This window comes from Apus apus, chromosome 11, assembly GCF_020740795.1.
Source record: "Apus apus isolate bApuApu2 chromosome 11, bApuApu2.pri.cur, whole genome shotgun sequence".
In the NCBI taxonomy this organism is placed as follows: Eukaryota; Metazoa; Chordata; class Aves; order Apodiformes; family Apodidae; genus Apus; species Apus apus.
In genome coordinates this window covers 20,367,517-20,385,206 of record NC_067292.1, presented here as the reverse complement: position 1 = coordinate 20,385,206, position 17,690 = coordinate 20,367,517, and the positions used below count along the sequence as shown (strand labels likewise).

The following is a 17,690-nucleotide window of genomic DNA, read 5'->3' as shown; positions in this document are numbered from 1 at the left end:
TATGAAATGAATCCAGTTAAATCCAGTTCCTTAGTGGTTTTAGAGCACTTGTGGAAGTAGCCTTGCCATGGGTCTTCTGTCTGGGTGCTGCAAAGATGGGCAGAGACATGCCCAGTGTGCCACAGCATGAAGTGGAGAAGGCTTCAGGCTGGGCCCTGGGGCTGGTGTTCTCCAGACCAGCGAAGTGCCAAGGTGACCCAGAGCAGGCAGGTGTGACCTCAGCCAGCTGCACCTGCAGATTTGGATCTGGAAGATGCTGAGCAGCAGGAGCTCCTCCCAAAACCTGGGCATCCACAGCACATCCAGTTCCTGATCTCCCCATGGAAAGCCTTCTCTTGACTGTTTCTAGCAGGCTAACTAAATTGCTTGGTGCTTGGGTTTTGTTTCTTTCTGTGTTTCATGCTGTTAAATTCAGGCTTTCATTGATTTTTCTTCTTCTTCAGTGACCTGTGCATGGAGTGTGCCTTGCAACTGGAGACCTGCCCCTTGTGTCGACAGGAAATACAAACCCGAGTCAGACAGATCTCTCACATTTCATGACACACGTGGAGAGACACCACAGACTTGTTTGTGGAGAACTCCAAGCCATGCTGAAAGGGGAAAGCATCTCTACCCAACCTTAACGCACATCGAACCACAGCCAGATGTCCTGCTCAGCTGCACATCTGTTCCTCTTCCTAAAGGAATCTTCAATAAGCTCTTTCAAGCTGCCAGCCATGGGAGCTGGTTTCAACAGTGAGGAGAGCTGGGAGAGCTCAGCGTGCTCCTGGCTATTGGTTCCTGCAGGCAAGACCAGAGGAGAGTTTCTCTCTCCTTCCCCTTTTCCTTCTCCCCTGTTGCAAGTGCTGAAAAAATTTGCACTGGAAGGACCACGTACGATGCGTTTGAAAAGCGAAACATGTCTCCTAAACCAGGGCTGTTCTGTCTCCTGCTCAGAAGTCTCTATTTTTGGTCAGGGCTAAAAAGAGAATGCCAATGTTTTCCTGTTAAATGTAGCTCCTGCTGGTCAGAGACTGTGTTTTCCAACAGTGGATGTTAAACACGGACCGAGTTGAAAAGCCCCTGTGGAGACTGTAGAGAAACTCACGTTTTAATAACTTGGTGATTCCAAAGAATGTTCTGATTTTGTTTTTAAACGTTAAAAGATGGGTGGTATTTTCAAGTACATGACGTTTCTGATGCTTTTAACTTCAGTACCCACATTTTTTTGTGAGGCTATAATTTTCAGGAAGTCTTCTTAACTAATTATAACGCTGGACTGGAATTAATTTGATATTCTGGGTATTTTTTAAGGTATCATTGAACTTCTTTTTTAATCAGTGTTGCTTCAGAAAGTTATGTTCACTTAGGAAATGTTGAGCTATCTTAAAAGATTGGAGAAGAATTTGGGGCCAGTTTATTTAAAGAAACTTTATTTGGATAGCAACTTCAGTCTTCTTCTGTAGCTCTTGAAAAAAGCACCTTGCTTGCCACGTGTCACTCCTGCTCCAAGCAGGTTTGGGGCCACACTTCATGTTTTTTGGTAGGGATCACACAGTGGGAATCTCTGCTCCAGTTTAATCACACATTTGTGACCCACGTTTGTTAAGGATGCAGTTCAGCAGGCAGCTTTTGGGCTGGTTTACCAGGTTTCTCCAAGGGTTCACAGCGGGTGTCAGTGAAGTAGCACAAGAGTGTGTGCAGTGATGCTTGTTTTGGAATGACTCTTCCAAGATGTGCACAGGTTGCTTTTTTTTTTTTTTTTTTTAAATTATCTGCCTAATAATTTCCTCATTGACACACAACTTGCACCAAACCCATCCCACTTCTTGGCACTGATCCCACAGCAGAGGCTGTTGTAGTGACTTCTCGAGCTGTGATGCATCTGATTTTAAAAATCATTCCTTACCTTGATTGTGCTGAGGCTGCTTCTCCCTGCTGAGCACTCCTGCTTCCTGCTGACCTAGCCAGGAGCTGAGAGCTCTACACAGGTCACACCACCAAGCTCTCTAGCACCTCCTTTCACCTTCTGCCTTTGCTAACTCGAGGGTGCTGGGTTTCATCCAGAGATTTTTTAATTTATTTTTTTTTTAAAGGAAAAAAAAAAGTTTCCATTGGCCCTCTGGAGTACAATGTGTGAACTAGGAAAATTCTGTCCATCATTTTCGTGTTAGACTGAGTCCACAACTGGAGAGCTGCTCAGGCTTTTTGCTACAGTGTGAATTCTCTTCCACCTTGGATGCCTGTTTGGCTCAAGTCAGGCAAACCTGCACCACCCTGCACCTCCTCCCTGACTGGGAGGTTGCCGGTCGGGGCTGAGTCCCTCCCTGCTGGGGGCTGGGGGAGCAAACATGCACACACACCATCACTGCCACTAGGATCTTAGAATTTCAGAATCACTTGAAGTTTTAAATGCTTCCACATGCAATGATTGGGCTTTATCCCTAAGGTCCAAAGACACTGTAGGGAGGAGGTGGGACAGAAACCTTTTTTAACTCTGCCTTAATAGATTCTAGTAACTTCAGGGCTTTGGTTTATTTCCCCAGCCAGGATTAACTGAGGTAAAATTTTCAGAAGTGCCTGGGACTCCTGATCTGTATCAACTGCTGGATGAGATTAAGCTCTTAGGGCCGGGGTCCACAAAGGCTTCTAGGAGTCTCCTGGCCCCTTGACATGGAGGTCACCTTGCTGCCTTTGTGGACGTGGGACTAAATGCCTGTGCTCTTTGTTGGGAAGAGGGGAATGCTTTGGAAAATTTTGCCCCAGACAGTCTTCCATGCAGCTTGGTGCTGGGCAGGGGAAGCCAACGGTGCTGGAGGGGGGAGCTGTGGTGCAGAGAACTGTCCTGTTCATTTCACAAAGGGAAAGACTGTGCGACTCGACTGGCTTTCCACGGGGGGGCATCTTTGTAAGGCTGGACCCGCCAGCGCTGGGGCAGCGCTGCCCTCCCTGCACGCTCGGGGCGGGGGAGGCGGCGGCTCCGCAGGCGCTGGGAAGGGGGAACGGATTGCAGCCCAGTTGTCCATTCAACAATAAAAACATCTTGAAGGCTACGTCTTCTTCTCTGTTTTTTTTTTTTGCCTCCGGCGAGAGCCAGGGCTGCAGCCGGCTCGGCAGCAGGGGGGGGAAAGCCGTGCCAGGGGCGGGCAGAGCCGTGCCAGGGGCAGCACGGGGGTGCAGAGCCGTGCCAGGGGCAGCAGGAGGAGCAGAGCCGTGCCCGGGGCAGCAGGGGGGGCAGAGCCGTGCCCGGGGGGGGCAGAGCCGTGCCCGGGGCAGCAGGGGGGGCAGAGCCGTGCCCGGGGGGGGCAGAGCCGTGCCCGGGGCAGCAGGGGCGGGCAGAGCCGTGCCAGGGGCAGCAGGGGCAGCAGGGGGGGCAGAGCCGTGCCAGGGGCAGCAGGAGGCTCCGAGGCCCCGGCAGGGCCCGCTCCCCGCAGGGCCTGGTGCCCGCCCCTCCGCGGGGTGAGGCTGCTCGCTGCCCCCCAGCCCGCCGGGCCCCGCTCCCGCAGCGCGGCCGCCCGCTCCTGCTCCGCCTCCGGCCGCCATGGCGACAGGCACCGCCCCCCGCCCCGCCCGCGCTCTCCCATTGGCTCTCCGGGCTGTGGGCGGGCCCTCTGCCCCCTCCTCTGCTTTCTGATTGGCTGCGGGCGGGGCGGAAGGAAGCGTTTCCCTGGAGACGGGCGGGCGGAGGGCAGGCCATGGCGGCGCGGCGCTGAGCGGCGGTGGGTGCGGGCCGGGCCGGGAGCCCGCTCTGCTCTGGGGAGGGGGAACCGACGGGGGTGGGACACCTGGGCGCCCTTTGGAGAGGGACGATGAGGGCAGCCGGCCGCCTGGGGCCCTTTGAGGAGGAGATGAGGCGGATGGGGAGCCTGGGCCCTCGGGGGCTTCGCTCTCCCCAGGAGCCGGGAATCCGAAGCGGGGGGCAGGGAGAGGCTCGTTGCGGCGCCGGTGCCCTGAGGCGATGCCGGAGGCTGTGCCCGCCCTCCGCGGGCTGCTCCGAAAGCCGGCGCTGGCTACAACCCGGCAAGGGTGGTAGGAGCAGGGTGGCTCTGCAGGCACCCAGAGGCCACCGGCTGCGGGCCCTGCCCGGTCCTGCTGCGGGCCCTGCCCTGCGGGACGGGCCAGGAGCTGCTCGCAGCCGCGGGCCCAGGGTGTGCCGGGACACTGAGCAGCGCTGGGCAGAGCCCCTGGCCTGGCACACGGGCTGGCTGCCCCACGCTTGGCCTATGAGCTCTGGGGTGGCACCTGGAGCTCATCTGGCTTCGTTTCATACAGGAAAGCTGGGGAGGGGCTTGGGACAAGGGCAGGGAGGGAGAGAACAAGGGGGAAGGGATTAAAACTGGAAGAGGGGAGATTGAGGTTAGACATGAGGAGGAAATTCTTTGGTGTGAGGGTGGTGAGAGCCTGGCCCAGGTTGCCCAGGGAAGCTGTGGCTGCCCCATCCCTGGCAGTGTTGAAGGGCAGGTTGGATGGGGCTTGGAGCAGCCTGGGCTGGTGGGAGGTGTCCCTGCCCATGCAGGGGGTTGGGACTGGATGGTCTTTAAGGTCCCTTCCAACCCAAACCATTCTATGTTTCTATGAATTTAACAATTAAATTTGTGTTAATGCCAAGTCACATGTTATTCCTTAGTGCTTTGAAAAGAAGAAATCACCACTGACAGCAGCAGCTTCCCCTCCAGCCTGGCTATGCAGTGAAGATGGAGACTTCTGATGAGGAAAACTTCACTGTAGCCATGTGAGTCTGCTGCAGTCTGTGTCACCTTTTCAATAAGCTAATGGCTAGTTAAAATATCTTAATTCAAACATTTAGTTTACACCACACTGATTAGCAGATTTTGCCTCTTAGGAGAAGACAGGCACAGAATACAAAGCTCCAGGAAGGGGTAACACCAGATCCAGGGTTTAGGTGAAGTCACACTGCAAAGCACCAGGCTGAAAATTGAGGGGGAGAGGGTTGGTGTTCATCTTAAATTTAAAATTTCTCTCTTCTTTTCAAGACAATATGTTGTCTTCTGTCACTGATTCTAAGCAGAGATTGTTCCTCTCTGGATGTGCTCCTTCTAGACATGTGAGACCTTTTACAGTTGTTCTCAGCCAAATGTTGTGCTGGTAGATGTTAGGACAGAGCTTGGGGCAGAAGGGGACATGTCCCTGTGCCTCTGCAGTTGATAGATTTAATTCCTTCAGTTTCTCACAAATTTCCCTGAGACAGGGTGGTGCTGCAGCACAGGTTGTGCTGGCCTAGACCACACCAGATGTGGTGACAAGGGTTCAAACCACAGGGTTTGTGAGTGTGTGGGAATGCAGGTGTGTTTGTGTCCTGTTCTGGGCTCCCAGTTCCAGAGGGACAGGGATCTACTGGAGAGAGTCCAAGGGAGGCTACAAGGATGATGAAGGGACTGGAACACCTGCCTGATGAGGAAAGGCTGAGAGACCTGGGGCTGTTCAGTCTGGAGAGGAGAAGACTGAGGGGGGATCTAATGAATGTCTATCAATACATGAGGGCAGCAAGAAGGCAGGGACAAGCTCTTGTCATTTGTGCCCTGGGACAGGATGAGGGGCAATGGATTCAAACTGGAGCCCAGGAAGTTCCACCTGAACATGAGGAAGAACTTCTTTCCTGAGAGGGTGACAGAGCCCTGGGACAGGCTGCCCAGAGAGGTTGTGTCCTTCTCTGGAGACTTTCCAGACCTGTCTGGATGCCTTTCTGAGTGACCTGCCCTAGTTTTGGTCCTGCTCTGGTGGGGGTGTTGGACTGGATGATCTTCCAAGGTCCCTTCCAACCTCTGTTACTCTGTGATCCTGTGTAGAGACATGGAATCACTGCTATTTTTGCACAGTTAAAATTCCTTGATTTGTCTCAGAAACAGAAACTGGGGTTTAACTGAATACTTCCAATTTTCTGCTGCTGTTAGAATAAGCTCTAAACCCAACAGTAGTTCTTAGTTTCTGCTCTTTTGAAAAGAAGAGTAGAAATGACCCACAGCCAAGTCCCCTGTCCTTTCATGTGGCTGGGAAATGAGGAGCCCTGTTGCCTGAAGTCCTAAGTGGGATGTACCCTTGGACCACTGTGCTGTGCCAGCTCCTCTCCTGATTGTGTCCTGCCCTCTGCTGGACAAGCACACTTTCCTTTCCTTGGCTTTGCTCATCTCCCAAGGCTTAACTGATCAGAAATGTTACTAGACCATTTCTTGGTGATCAGAGGCCTTTTGAAGTCAAGTGTCTTCTCACTTTTCCTGCTCAGAATGAGTCCTGTGGCTTGTTGGGTTCCTTCCACTGCACTGTGATTCTAGAGCAAAAGAACTCAAATGAGTTTTTTACAACTTAGCCTGAAAGAGTGTTCTGCTCTGTTTACTGAAGAGTAATTTGAAAGAGAAATAGACATTGAATTTTAATTTAAATGGTGGTTTCACTGATCAAAGCTAACATGTCTGTTAAATGTCTTATGAGACTTGTTTCCCTTCTGTGTGAGACAAGCCTGTCCTTCATCTGCTGGAGCAGGTAGGAAGAGTCCATCCCCCACCAAAAGATGAGCTCTGAATGCCAAGGCCAAGGAGATCCTGTGGAATATCTAATGTGTCTGAACAAGCTGCACAAGAGTAGATTTAGCCCAGGAATCCAGAGTCCTGAAATGCTGGTACCAAAAGTGCCTTCCCTGGATGACTTCAGATCCACAATGGTGTTTAGTATTTGCTGATTTTTGAATTTGCCTTAGGAGGTGATGCCTTTTCTCTGTAGCATGTGGGGGTGTTTCTTGTGGCATGTAGAGATTTCACTTTCTCCAGTTACATGATCCTCGTCTGAACATTGACTTGAAGTGGTTCCACAAGGCTGAGGAGTTCAGAAGATTCTCTAGGACTCTGTGATCAGCACGTGGGGTTACACAGGGCAGAGAGGGGAAGGAAAGCTGAGGGGAGCATCTGGGAGTTGTGGGTTGGAAAAGGCTTCATTCATGTTCTAGTGACACCCTTTACATCCTCCTGCTCCAGGCCTGGAGGTACCTTACCAGCAGTGCCAGCAAAACTGCATCTGTAGGAACCTCTCTGGGGAAAACACAGTAGGGGCCTGATGAGAAGCCCCATGGAGCAAATTTCCAGTGTCCTGGGTTTATTTTGTATGTTGAAGCTAGGAAATGATTGGGTTATCTTGTAATTACTGGGCTTATTGGTGCTTAGGATATTGTTAACACTTGTTAATTTTACCAGTGATGTGGTTGAGCTTTGTATTCATGCAGCTCTGTCTGTCTTTGCTCTCAGCTCCTCCCCTTCTGACGCTGAGTTTGATGCAGTCGTTGGGTATCTGGAGGATATTATTATGGGTAAGCTCTGCAAGCAGATACACCAAGATGGTGCTAAACATCCTGCAGGCTGCTCCTCTGCCAGCAGACACACACACAGAGCTACAGCAGCCCTGCCTGCCCCACAGCAGCTTTCCTTCCTTTGTGTCCCTGACCTGCAGTGTGGTAAAAATACCCACAAAAAGTCTCTTATGTGCTGTTTGCACAACAAGCCTGCTCCTCAGCTTGGAAACTCTGCCCTCTGCCATACCCTCCTTCAGAAATAAGCACAGTGAAGACACCTGTAAATCTCACCTAGAAATCCAGGCTGGGCAGCCATTCAGCAGGATATGGACAGGCTGGAGAGCTGGGCAAAGAGGAACCTCATGAGGTTCAACAAGAGCAAGTGCAGAGTCCTGCACCTGGGAAGGAGCAACCAAATGCACCAGGACAGGTTAGGAGGTGATTTGCTAGAGAGCAGCTCCTTGGAGAAGGACCTTGGAGTCCTGGTGGACAACAAGTTACCATGGGACAATAACATGCTCTTGTGGCCAAGAAGGCCAATGGAATCCTGGGGTGCATCAGGAGGAGTGTGTCCAGCAGGTCTAGGGAAGTTCTCCTCCCCCTCTACTCAGCCCTGGTGAGACCTCACTTGGAGTGTTGTGTCCAGTCCTGGGCTCCCCAGTTCCAGAGGGACAGGGATCTACTGGAGAGAGTCCAAGGGAGGCTACAAGGATGATGAAGGGACTGGAACACCTGCCCTATGAGGAGAGGCTGAGAGACCTGGGGCTGTTCAGTCTGGAGAGGAGAAGCCTGAGGGGGGATCTAATGAATGTCTATCAATACATGAGGGCAGCAAGAAGGCAGGGACAAGCTCTTGTCACTTGTGCCCTGGGACAGGACGAGGGGCAATGGATTCAAACTGGAGCCCAGGAAGTTCCACCTGAACATGAGGAAGAACTTCTTTCCTGTGAGGGTGACAGAGCCCTGGGACAGGCTCCCCAGAGAGGCTGTGGAGTCTCCTTCTCTGGAGACTTTCCAGACCTGTCTGGATGCCTTTCTGAGTGACCTGCCCTGGTTTTGGTCCTGCTCTGGCAGGGGGTAGTTCTTGTTGATCTTCCAAGGTCCCTTCCAACCCCTGACATGCTGTGATTCTTCTGGGATGTTACACCCTCTTGCCAAGGGGATGGGAGGCAGGTCACTGGCCCTTCCCCAGCTCTGCCTGAACTGCTCCCAGCATGTTTGGCAGGACATTCTTGGGGGCTCTTGAGGTTTCTGCAGGCAGTTTGTGGTGCCTGGCAGCTGCAGGAGCCCTTTGTCACCCTCGGGATGTCCTGGCTCTGCTCAGCATGGAGAGCAGCTCCTGCCCTGTGTTTCTGCAGCAGAACTGCAGCCCTGGGAAGGGCCACCACGGCTGCCCAGTTGGCACTTTGTGAGGTTCTCCTCGTTTGTTGCATGTTACCCAGTTCATCCTTTGAGCTCAGGCAACAAAAGGTGCTCAGTTCTCAGGGCCACTTCTCACTGAGGAGTCAGTGTGGCCAAGGAGGTCGTTTTCAAGCTGCCCAGACAGAACTGGTGCCAATTGGCATCGTGTGACCCTGCCCCCCTCCTTCCCAGGGAGATGTGGGCTCTGCAGCCTCCCTTTGTCTGTCAATGGGGCTGAATATGGAGGAATATGAATTGAAATTATCTTCATTAGGCTTTAGAAAGCTCAAACTGGGCTATTTTAAAACTGTGCAAGTAAACTTTATATTTCACAGAATCCCAGAGTGGTTTGGGTTCAAAGGGACCTTAAAGATCATCTAGATCCAACCCCCTGCATGGGCAGAGAATTTTATATTTATACCTGTTCTGTTGGATTGGGTGCTGACCTGCCCTGTTCATTTTTAGTCTTATTTCCTTCCCCACCTGAAAAAAAAATATTCAGCAACTGAAACTTAATCTGGGAGATTCACTAATATTTTTTAATTTGAGGGGAAAAAAAAACAGGTATTTTGAGTTCTTTTAGGAAAGAAGAATTCACTTTAATAAAAAATGCAGATGTTTTGCTGACTTGAGAGCCTGAACAAAAAGGGGTTTAGAATAAATAACCTTATTAATGAAATACAGAGCAGGAGGATTTTTGCCAATACCGAGTGTAAATTAAACTTAGAAGAAGTAATTGTGAAAATTTTGAGGCCCCAGCACAAAAAGGACATGGAGCTCCTGGAGAGAGTCCAGAGGAGGCCACTGAGGTGATCCAAGGGCTGGAGCAGCTCTGCTCTGGAGCCAGGCTGGGAGAGTTGGGGTGTTCAGCCTGGAGAAGAGAAGGCTCCAGGGAGACCTTAGAGCACCTTCCAGTGCCTGAAGGGGCTCCAGGAAAGCTGGGGAGGGGCTTGGGACAAGGGCAGGGAGGGATGGGAGCAGGGGGATGGATGAAAACTGGGAGAGGGAGCTGGAGGTTGGAGATGAGGAGGGAATTCTGGAGTGTGAGGGTGGTGAGAGCCTGGCCCAGGTTGCCCAGGGAAGCTGTGGCTGCCCCATCCCTGGCAGTGTTGAAGGGCAGGTTGGATGGGGCTTGGAGCAGCCTGGGCTGGTGGGAGGTGTCCCTGCCCATGCAGGGGGTTGGATCTAGATCATCTTTAAGGTCCCTCCAATCCAAACCCTCCTGGGATTCTTAATTGGAGACCTTACTAGGTGGGCAGGATCATCCCTTCCTGTCTGAGCCAAGCCCTGTGTCCAGCACAGATGGCAGTGCTGCTCTCCTGCTGACTTGGCTCCACCAGCAGCCTCAGCCTTCCCACAGCTGGGGCAGAGCTGGGGGCAGGGGCAGCTGTGGGGCTGGTGTGACTGTCCCTGCACGTGTGCTGGGCTCGTGGTCGGGGGGGGGAGCAGGGCAGAGCTGAATGAGGGGCTTGTGTTACAGAAAGGATGACTGAATCCTCACTGCATGATGTGCTTTTGTTGTGGCCCAGATGATGATTTCCAGTTAATACAGAGGACTTTCATGGAGAAGCACTACCAGGAGTTTGATGACTCAGAAGAAAACAAGCTCATCTATACTTCTATTTTTAATGAATATGTAAGATACTTCTTATTCTTTTTATATGTTGCTTTTTGGTTTATTCAAGGCCAACATCAGGTTCTGTATTATAAAATATCATAAAACACTGGGTTTATGTGGAGCAGAGCCAACACACTCCCTGCTGTGTCTTTCATGAGCAAGAAAGGTGTTTTCTGGAGCTCTAGGTTCCTTTCTCTTTGTTTCACCTGAAAACTTCCACAGATGTTTTGTTCTCACCAGTTTCCCATCCAAAATGGAATTGAATTATTGTATTGAATTCAAGAATCAGTGAATTAGCATCACCCAGCTGAGGAATCTGCAGCTGGTTGCCCAGTGAAGATAATACAAAGTGCCAGGAAAGATGTTCTGGTTTTAAAAACTACTCCTGAAATGGGTTGCAATGTTCCTGAGATGGTTTCTTTGGGTTTTTTTCAGATCTCTTTGGTAGAGAAACACATCGAAGAGAAACTGCTCGATCGGATCCCTGGCTTTGACATGACAGCTTTCACCCTGTCACTGCAGTGAGTCTCTGCTTTGCTCTGGCTTGGGGGCAGGTTAATTTGCTTCTCAATTAAACTCTCTTCATCTGGATTCAAACTTAGGTTTGACTGTTCTCCCTTTAGTTAGAGGTTCCTCTTTAGATCTAAAAGAAGAATGCAGTGCTGACCACTTTTCTTGCCTTCACCATGTTCTGCTGCTCTCAGTTCCTGGGCTGTGTTTGGTTTAGGGGGTATGAAGAGAAGTCAGGATGAGAACACTGAAGGGTTTTGTCTCTCTTTGTCACTTTGAAGCAGACCCTGAAGAGGCTGGGTCTCATCTATCCCTTTCAGGCTCTTTGTTGGACACTGAAATGGCCTGGTGGCCTTTCAGCAGCCCGGGGATACCATGTCTTTACTGTCATTTTTTGTAAAAGCATCCAGAGGAAAGTTTGGTTTGGCTTAAGCTTTTGCATTTGGTCACTTTAGCTTTAACCACCTTTATGGAGAGGTCACTTTTGAACCATCACTGAATTTCCCCTTGAATAAGCAAACTAGGTCTCACTGGGAACTGAGTATCTATGACATTTGAATCTACTTAATTTTTTTAAAGAAAACACTGGGGAGTTGCTGTGAGTGCACATAGTGTGCTGAGAAGACAGACTGTTTGAGGCTAAATTTCTTCTGATAAATATTAAATCATTAAAAGTAAACCCAGAACTCAACCCTCACTGTTAAGAAAGTCATTAGGAGCATCAAATCATTAAGGCTGGAAAAGAGCTCTAAGATCATCAGGTCCAACCTTGTTGAAATACACTGATGTGGAGCACCAGAGTCTTTCTTCCACAATGTTTCCAGCAAACTTCTTCTACCAAGCACAGTCCCTCCTTCTTAGGGACACATGTGGGCCTCCTGTGCCTGTCCCCAACCTTCCCAGGGTCTGTCTGGATGTTCTAGGAGGAAGAAACAAAAAAGCTGGTGGGTGTTACTTGTATTCACTTACAGGCCAGTTTCTTTGTCTGGTTTTCAAAGATTGATGTGATACCCCTCAGTCTTGCATGTAGAGAAATATAATATATCCATGGTCTGAAGTTCAAAGAGGGGAGATTCAAGTTGAACATTAGGAAAAAGTTCTTCCCTGTGAGGGTGGTGAGACCCTGGCCAGGTTGCCCAGGGAAACTGTGGCTGCCCCATCCCTGGCAGTGTTGAAGGGCAGGTTGGATGGGGCTTGGAGCAGCCTGGGCTGGTGGGAGGTGTCCCTGCCCATTCAGGGGGTGGGACTGGATGAGCTTTAAGGTCCCCCCAACCCAAACCATTCCGTGATTCTATGTACTTGGATTGGCAACACTACAAGGTAATATTTGGCTAAAGTTTTGCTTTACAAAATACCCATAATAACTTTCTTGTTCAAATGTTGATACTGTTCTACTTGTCCTTTTGACCTCATCCCATTTCAAAATAAAGAGTTTCTTTCCCCCAGAGATTTCTAATTCCCTAACTTTTTCTCTCCAGACAGCACAAAGATGAAATGGCAGGTGACATATTTGATATGCTTCTCACTTTCACTGACTTTCTGGCTTTCAAAGAAATGTTCTTGGATTACAGAGCTGTAAGTATCTCGGGGTGTTTATTTTCACTGGCATTAATGGCTGTTGGTTTTGTGTAGCTCTGCCTGAGAGGACCCAAGGCTGTTGTTGCAGGAGGTAGCTGTGCTTGTTCAAAGGCTGCAGAGGGTCAGAAGGAAAAGAACTTCACTGGGTGAGGGGCTGTTTAAACTCAAAATACATGTAATAATTTCTGGAAAGCATGAGTGAAGCTGCTGTGTAGAGCAGTTCTTCAGAAAGAAACTAGTTCTGCATCTTTGGGTGTTGATTCCCAACTGAGCATCAGGGCACAGGTTGTTCCTGTGAGGGTGGCTGAGACTGGCACAGGCTGCCCAGAGAGGCTGTGGAGTCTCCATCCCTGGAGATGGGCAGAAACCATCTGGACGTGGTCCTGAGGGGCCCTGCTTGAGTGGGGGGGTTGGACCAGATGACCTCCAGAGGTCCCTTCTCACCTTGACCATTCTGTGATACATTTTCTTCATTTTATTTTTTTGTTCCCCAGCCAATCCAAAATTAGCTTTTTTAACTGATTCCATTTGTATTTCTCCTCCCCTCTGTCCAGGCTGGAGAAACAAGCAAACAAAAACTATTAAGGTTTTTTAATGAGATTTTTCCGTAGGATTTGGGGAAAGGGATTAAAACTGGAAGAGGGGAGATTCAAGTTGGACATGAGGAGGAAATTCTTTCCTGTGAGGGTGGTGAGACCCTGGCCAGGTTGCCCAGGGAAGCTGTGGCTGCCCCATCCCTGGCAGTGTTGAAGGGCAGGTTGGATGGGGCTTGGAGCAGCCTGGGCTGGTGGGAGGTGTCCCTGCCCATGCAGGGGGTGGGACTGGATGATCTTTAAGGTCCCTTCCAACTAAAACCAGTCTGGGATTCTGTGGTTCTATGAAATGAGTCACAAGAGCCAAAGCTGTTGTCACAGTGTCCTGTCCCTTGCCACCTCCCCCCACCCCTTGAAGTGTTGTGAAAGTGGGAGCAGGTTGAGGAGAAACTGTCTCAGCAGCAGGAGCAGTTCCTGTTGGGATTTGCCCCCCTGGGGACACTGGGAAGGCAGGGTTGGGTTTCACCAGTTCCTCGAGCTCTGTTGAGCCTCCTGGCTGGGTGCTCCTGTCCAGGTGGAAGTGAGACCTGGGCAGAGCCACAGCCACTGAGCTTCAGGGACTTCTCTGCAAGTTCTTGAAGTCTGGGTCCACCTACAGACATGGGTGGGAGAAAATAGATGCTGTGCTGGACATTTTCAAGTCTCCCAGGAAGCTGCATGTGGTCACGGATGCTCATGTGACCTTTAGTTTTATGTTGATTTGACACAACAGAACATGAATTGCCAGTTTCATTGGTTTTTTTAAGCTCTTATTCCAAACCAGCTTTAAGTCACTTTTCTGTTTCTTCCATATTTCTAGGAAAAAGAAGGTCGAAGCTTGGATTTAAGCAGTGGGTTGGTGGTGACTTCATTAAACAAATCATCAGTGTCCTCCTCCTAGGACAGCTCTTGCACTGCTCTCCTTCTCCAGCTGGTGCTGCTGCTCTCATTTGGACATTAAAGCACTAAAGATCGTGGGAATCCAGGTGCTTTTATGTGATGGAAACTCCTTCACCCTCCACCTTCAGAGGCCTCACCCTAAAAACACCTGCCTGTAAAATCTGATTCTGTTCAGTGAGCACAGAAGAATATTCACCTCTCCCAGAGTAAATGTGTTTCAGAAATGCCCGTGACAGAGACACCCCCAAACACAAGGAAGCTGACCAAGAATGAATATTTATTCCAAATAACCAACCCTCCAATAAATACCACAGCTTGGGATGTCAGCTGGGAATATCAATGCACTACACCCCAATTGCTTAAGAATTGCAAAGATTTTTTGACTAGTCCTAACATAGATAATCATGACATGGATGATCATCATCATCTCAGACACAAGGGAAGCCCTTCCCCTCAGGCTCCTGGAATCACTTGCCCAATCTTTAAGGTCCCTTCCAACTCAAACCATTCTGTGATGTATCTAGGAGAAACACATTGCTCCCCAAAGATGAGGTCACTCAAGAAGTTTCCTTGGGTGGTGTCCTGACCTAAGGGGTGGGCAGACTTGCTGCTCCAAGAGAAACCCAACCAGCTTCCTGGCAGGGAGCTCTGTTGTCATAGACTAAGTCAGCTCTGACCTGTGGTCATTCATTCATTGTTCTACCTGGGTCAAAACACCCCATTAATCTGAGACCCTTCATTGTCATTGTTCATTGTCAGAAGGTCCCTCCTGGCAATCCCCAAACTGCCCAGGAAATCCAGGTGCCACCCTGTCTGCTGGCAGCACCACAGCCCACCAGAGGGTAGGACCAGAACCTGGTCGGAGCACCCCCCAGTCGGGCCTAACCAAGGTGGGCCCATCAGGGCTTCTTCTGCCGTTTCCAGAGGGCTCAACAGGCAACACAACAACCCCCAGCACCCAGGGCAGGGACACCAGTGTCTGCCACAATGCCCAGTGTTTGAACCCCAGCCTGAGATGACAGTGAATTTGGGTTCACACCTTCACCAGCTCCCCAGAATGTACAATTTTCAGCACCAGGAAGACACTAAAAATAGTTCTGTCCCTGCAGCTCCTGGAAGGTCAGGTGTGAGTATGTAACCTCTGAGCTCCTCCCTGTCAGTGTTTTCTTGGTCTGAGTTTTTCAAACTATTTTAATAGGATCTGAAGTGCTGCAATGTGAGGATTCTGTTGGGAATTCTAATGTAATTTTTAGAGGGCTGGAGCAACTCTGCTCTGGAGCCAGGCTGGGAGAGTTGGGGTGTTCAGCCTGGAGAAGAGAAGGCTCCAGGGAGACCTTAGAGCACCTTCCAGGGCCTGAAGGGGCTCCAGGAAAGCTGGGGAGGAGCTTGGGACAAGGGCAGGGAGGGATGGGATGAGGGAGATGGATGAAAACTGGGAGAGGGGAGATGGAGGTTGGACATGAGGAGGAAATTCTTGGCTGTGAGGGTGGTGAGAGCCTGGCCCAGGTTGCCCAGGGAAGCTGTGGCTGCCCCATCCCTGGCAGTGTTGAAGGGCAGGTTGGATGGGGCTTGGAGCAACCTGGGCTGGTGGGAGGTGTCCCTGCCCATGCAGGGGGTTTGGGACTGGATGATCTTTAAAGTCCCTTCCCACCCAAACCAGTCTGGGATTCAATGATTCTATGATGATATGTAGATGTTCCAGCATAGGACTCTCAGCTGACAGTTGTGTTGTTGTGTAAATCCATCTGCTTTTATGTGTCACCCTTCATGTGCAAAGTTCTCTGCTTCCCTTTTGTTCAGCCCCAGCCATTTTACACTGGGAAAAACAGCCACAATGACCCAAATTCTGCCCTATTTGGGCCATTTCTTCCTCTCTTTTCAGCACTCCAGCAAAATGAGCTTGGTGGTGGGTTGGGCACGGACGTGTTTCCCATGTCATGTAGCACTCTGGTGGGTTTGCTGCTCCACTGCTGGCAACCTCAGTGCAGGAATGGATTTTTCAGAATCTAGTGAAAACCAGATGAGTGGTCACTGGTGGAGCTGGAGCAAAACTCCCCAGGGACAGCTCTGGGTGGGTGGAATTGAACTGGTTTGGAGCTGCAGGGACCCTCTGTTCTATGGCTGCTCACACACATTAATCTGCCGTTTCGTCTCGTGCTTGGGCCAAGTGAGTCTGTCAAGGCCAGAGAGAAGCTCAGGACAGGGAGCAGAACCCCCATGTGTCCCACAGCAGGGGAGATGCTCTTCAGCAGTGGTGAAGGTGTCAGCTGGTGGCTGTCACCTGAGGAGAACCTGGCCTAGAGGAAGGAAAATTGCAGCCAGGCCATGACAGGTTTTTGTTTGTGGACAAAATGTGTCTGACAAGAACAAATGAGATGAACCCAGTTTCCAGCAGTGGTTTCCACAGGGGCTTTGTTCAATTGAAATAGTTTCTGAATGCTTGTGAGGAGTCCTGGCCATGCAGGCAAAACAAGCCCTAAAATAAGCCATAATTACACAACAAAATCCAAGAGGGGTTCCTGGACAGACCATAAGGGCTTGTTAGAAGCTGCCTGGCTGTGGTGGGTGTCACCTCCTGGCCTTCTGGCTGTAGATCCCAAACAGGGTGCTGCAGTCATTCATCTCATTAGGGTTCCACAATGTCATGCTCATGGCTCTGCAGTTTTTTGTCTGCTCTTACTCTAGCATGTTGAAACCTCCCCCATGAGTGCACAGCCCCAGAGACACCCACACGTCCTTAAAAAACACCACAAAACCAAACAAACTGCTCCTCCAGGATCTTCTTCAATCTCTTTCAATACATTTCTGCTTGTCAGGTTTTAGTGATGGAAGCCAGAAGCTAAAGCAAAATGTAAATTGCAATAAATGTCTGTTTGTTTTCAAAGGGGTTCAGGGGTCCTTCTGCTTGAATTTGGATCAAAAGCCACTTTGCAGCTTTCTGTTCTGGTGGCCACCACACAAGCTCATGTTGACTCTCTTTTCAGGCACAGCCCTAAAAAGGCCAAGTTGCAGCTCTGGGGTTTGAAAGGCGTGTCCTGAACCTGCTCCCAGCACCAGAGCCTGTGCAGCTCCATCAGCTGGGTCATTCCACCAGGACTCATGGGATTTTACAGGTCCACCCCTGCCACAAAGAGCAGCTTTTCCCAAGAGTGCAGGAGTCCATGCTCAGGTATGCAGTTACCCAGCTGAGGAGCTGCTGATTCCCATCCAAAAATAATGATTGAAACCTTGGGGATGAATTCTTACTTTGATAGGAACTTGCCTCAGTGCTTTCTGCAGAGTCCTGCCCCCATGCCATGCTCTTCTGCCCAGGTTTGCTGTGTGCTGCTGTGCTGCTGCTGCCAGGGCAGCTGGTCACTCTGTGACCCTCCTGGCACTTGTCCCAGCTCCAGGGGGGGATTTTGAAAAGGATTGAATTTTTCTATCAAATGGACCTGCCTGCAAGTCTGTTGAGATCTCACAAGTTTTAACTGTGTCATAACAATGGGTGAAGAGGTGGAGTCCCCATCCCTGGAGGTGTCTGAAAGCCCTGTAGATGTGGTGCTGAGGGACAAGGTTTAGCACTGGACTTGGGAGAGTTGGGTTAATGGTTGGGCTTGATGATCTTAAAGGTATTTTCCAACCAGAAGGATTCTGTGATTCTATGATTATTTTCTTACTGATTTTCACAGATAGGTATTCCTAGTTGTGGAAACCTGACCCTCCATGTAGCTCCCCGAGAACAAAGGGGCAAATCTCCAGGGGCATCCTTTTCAATCCCCACCTTCCCTGAATGCAGTTAAATTCCCTGAGCCTCAGTAGCCAAATCCCTCTGCACAACATGCAAGAAACCCTG

General features: G+C 50.3%; 2 protein-coding genes across 2 annotated transcripts in view; both read left to right on the top strand.

Annotated features, from left to right (window-relative positions):
• Positions 1-3,032, top strand: part of RSPRY1 (ring finger and SPRY domain containing 1) — a 45,350-nt gene extending 42,318 nt beyond the window's left edge. The window contains exon 16 of the mRNA XM_051629371.1: positions 444-3,032. Coding sequence (XP_051485331.1) covers positions 444-540 — 97 coding nt within the window. The 3' untranslated portion in view covers positions 541-3,032. The remainder of the gene's footprint in view (positions 1-443) is intronic.
• Positions 3,033-3,619: 587 nt separating this feature from the next.
• ARL2BP (ADP ribosylation factor like GTPase 2 binding protein) lies at positions 3,620-16,742 on the top strand. Its single transcript, XM_051629416.1, has 7 exons — positions 3,620-3,698; positions 4,607-4,711; positions 7,233-7,294; positions 10,207-10,313; positions 10,731-10,816; positions 12,284-12,380; positions 13,776-16,742. Exons 2-7 carry the CDS (start codon positions 4,674-4,676, stop codon positions 13,854-13,856), a joined length of 471 nt encoding a protein of 156 aa, XP_051485376.1. The 5' UTR covers positions 3,620-3,698; positions 4,607-4,673; the 3' UTR covers positions 13,857-16,742.
• Positions 16,743-17,690: the final 948 nt, after the last annotated feature.